The 2536-nt window shown below is 35.1% G+C and overlaps 1 protein-coding gene across 1 annotated transcript; it reads right to left on the bottom strand.

The window, feature by feature from the left end:
• Positions 1–588: 588 nt before the first annotated feature.
• Positions 589–1890, bottom strand: LOC111884314 (expansin-like A1). Its single transcript, XM_023880626.3, has 5 exons — positions 1758–1890; positions 1535–1644; positions 1271–1449; positions 1060–1192; positions 589–983 (listed from the first exon to the last, which is right to left on the bottom strand). Exons 1-5 carry the CDS (start codon positions 1873–1875, stop codon positions 753–755), a joined length of 771 nt encoding a protein of 256 aa, XP_023736394.1. The 5' UTR covers positions 1876–1890; the 3' UTR covers positions 589–752.
• Positions 1891–2536: the final 646 nt, after the last annotated feature.

The raw sequence follows: 2536 nt of genomic DNA, 5'->3' as shown, positions 1-2536 counted from the left end.
AGGAAGTTAGATTCATGTAACTGCTATATAACAATTTTAAGACAGGAAGTTAGGGTCCTTATTATCATATTCGAAATCAGTTTGATACACACTTTTTCATAACATCTTCTGCATTCGCTCTTCTAGAAAACAATGAATTTTATCTGATTAAAGACTTTCGAGTGTACCCTCAAAATGTTTTAATCTAAAAGTGTTTTTCACAACTTTCATTGATCCAAGCAAGTCAATAACCCGTCTTTCTAACTCTGATTACCCTTTTTTTTCCTAACAAAAATCACTACTAAGTTCGTTTGACTAAAAGCTAATGTTATGCTTGCTGCCTCAAGACTCAAGAGAAAGTGATGAGACGTCATAAGACGTGTTCATTTGGGAATGTCACCATCTGATTAGACTAAATGGGCCTTGCCAAGCTTGTTATACACTTGGGCCACACAGTTGGGTAAACATCCAATGGTTTAGATTAGGGACATCAATAGTTGTAGTTGTGAGAAATCAACCTTTTTTGAAATCCTTACAGACAAGTTTAAACCTTACAGACAAGTTTAAAAGAGGAATGCATATTTTGGAATTTTGCAACTTGCCAAAATATCAGTCAAGATATTGTTCAGTATTTTTTTCTTCCGGTCTAATATTTAATAATACATACATACATAATTGTAAAGATAAATACTACAGTCTACAACATAACAGAAACTACGGGTTCCATTGAATATTGTCCAAACGACAAATCAATCGGAAACTTAATACAAAATCTAATCACATCGACCACAACCTTCTTCAGCAACGTCGTCAATTTGTACGCCGGAATCATACACAACTCCAACATTCCAGTCGGCCGGGAGCACACTCTTGGCCCAAATCGCCTTCCGATCATATCCAGACGTCACCGCCAACCGGAACTGCAACGCCCCTGCCGGAACTCTACTCGTTTCCCAAATTGCCCCTGACTTTCTGCTCAAAAAACCCCAATTCGACAATCCAACCTGAAACACAACGTGTCCTGTAAGTTTTCGACAACAATTACGTTGGATTATCGTAACAACAACAACAAAGATTTACCTGGGCAACATCAACGGATACGATCTCAGTTTGGCCACCTTGAAATAAGAACTTGATGGCAAGATAATGGGGCTTCCGGCTTGATTCTTCCACCCTCAATGCCAGATTTTTGCCTTTGTAATCACAAGGTACTCTACACACAAAGTAATTGTAAATCAATACTACTTTTCGATAATGAAATACAAAATTCGTTTATTTTGATTCGATATACCTTTTATATTCCACGTTGGCAGCACCAAGTTTCAATAGCTTTTGCTCCATACCCTTATTCGCCATAGCCATTAAAGCTCTGCTGCTCAACACCAAATCTGTCTGTGTGTTGCTATTCAGATCAGTCACTATCACTTGAGTTCCAACTTTTGAGCACAACTTAGCATCCATGCATCTGACCTGTAAAACGACATACATGACCACACATTCATAACCAAAAATGAACAAACAGTTAAACATCAAGGTCAAATGTGTAAATTTGTACCTGGAAACAAGCACCACAACCCGACCCGAATTTGTAGATGTTGGGAACAGCAGCAGCAAGATGGCCATTGTAGAAGCTTGGAGCAGATGAACCATACCCACATGCTCCATCTACATTTTTTTTCGAAAATAGTTATTACCCAGTAAATTAAATCAAGAAATAATAACATGGTCAATCTCAAAATCAAAATTTTCCAAAACAAAAAAGAATAGAGAAATGGTACATGAAAGAGCAGATGCATTGGAGAAGAGAAGTGCTTTAGTTTGATGCAGACATCTATCACAAGCATTTGTAGAGGCAATTACGGGAAGAGTAAAGAGAAAGTAGAGAAAGATCGCCATTGTTTTTACTATGTAGGTGTGATATGTGTATCTGTGTAAGTATAAGGGTTTATATAGATTTTTTACAGTTTAAGTTTACTCTTCTCTTATTTTATAATATATATTTTCAACAATGTCGGTGAACATGGATTTGTCTTGGGAATGTAGGAAAAGATTTTTGATATTTTCTTTCTATCAAAAAAGAATTATTATTTTAGTTTTTTTGAAGTGATTTCCAAAATATCAAAAGAAAACATACATCGCTTGCCTTATATCATTTTTAATCCATTTTGAACTATTTTCAGTAACACTGAGAAAAAAGAGTCGAGAAATGTTTTAGTTTTAATATTTGGATTTAATATAATGGAATATTGAGAATTTATGAAGGATTTAAAAGGATTTAGACAATCAGGTGGGTGGCGTTAATGGGAAACAAGAAACAATGTCTTTTGGGTGTCAGTATGCCACCGACTCTTTTTTGTGAATTATTCTCGGTACGTGTGAAACTCAAATTTTACTTTTACGAATCCCGTCGACATAATAACATTTATTTTCTTGATAAGAAAATAAGATATACTATTATTATTCAATATTGAAGGTACGTGTTTATATTTGATGTTATTAATACATGCTAGGACTGGACAACCCATTTTATGCTTAAAATATACATTTTTTGGTGTCA

This window comes from Lactuca sativa, chromosome 3, assembly GCF_002870075.4.
Source record: "Lactuca sativa cultivar Salinas chromosome 3, Lsat_Salinas_v11, whole genome shotgun sequence".
In the NCBI taxonomy this organism is placed as follows: Eukaryota; Viridiplantae; Streptophyta; class Magnoliopsida; order Asterales; family Asteraceae; genus Lactuca; species Lactuca sativa.
This window is presented reverse-complemented; position numbering and strand designations above follow the sequence as displayed.

What these genes read in the sequence shown, in the direction of transcription:
- LOC111884314 (XM_023880626.3), bottom strand. Translation starts at nt 1,875, where the DNA reads ATGGCGATCTTTCTCTACTTTCTCTTTACTCTTCCCGTAATTGCCTCT. An exon ending in CAATGCATCTGCTCTTTCAT is followed by an intron (nt 1,645 to 1,757) that starts GTACCATTTCTC and finishes AAAAAAATGTAG; the next exon opens with ATGGAGCATGTGGGTATGGT. An exon ending in GTTGTGGTGCTTGTTTCCAG is followed by an intron (nt 1,450 to 1,534) that starts GTACAAATTTAC and finishes GTCGTTTTACAG; the next exon opens with GTCAGATGCATGGATGCTAA.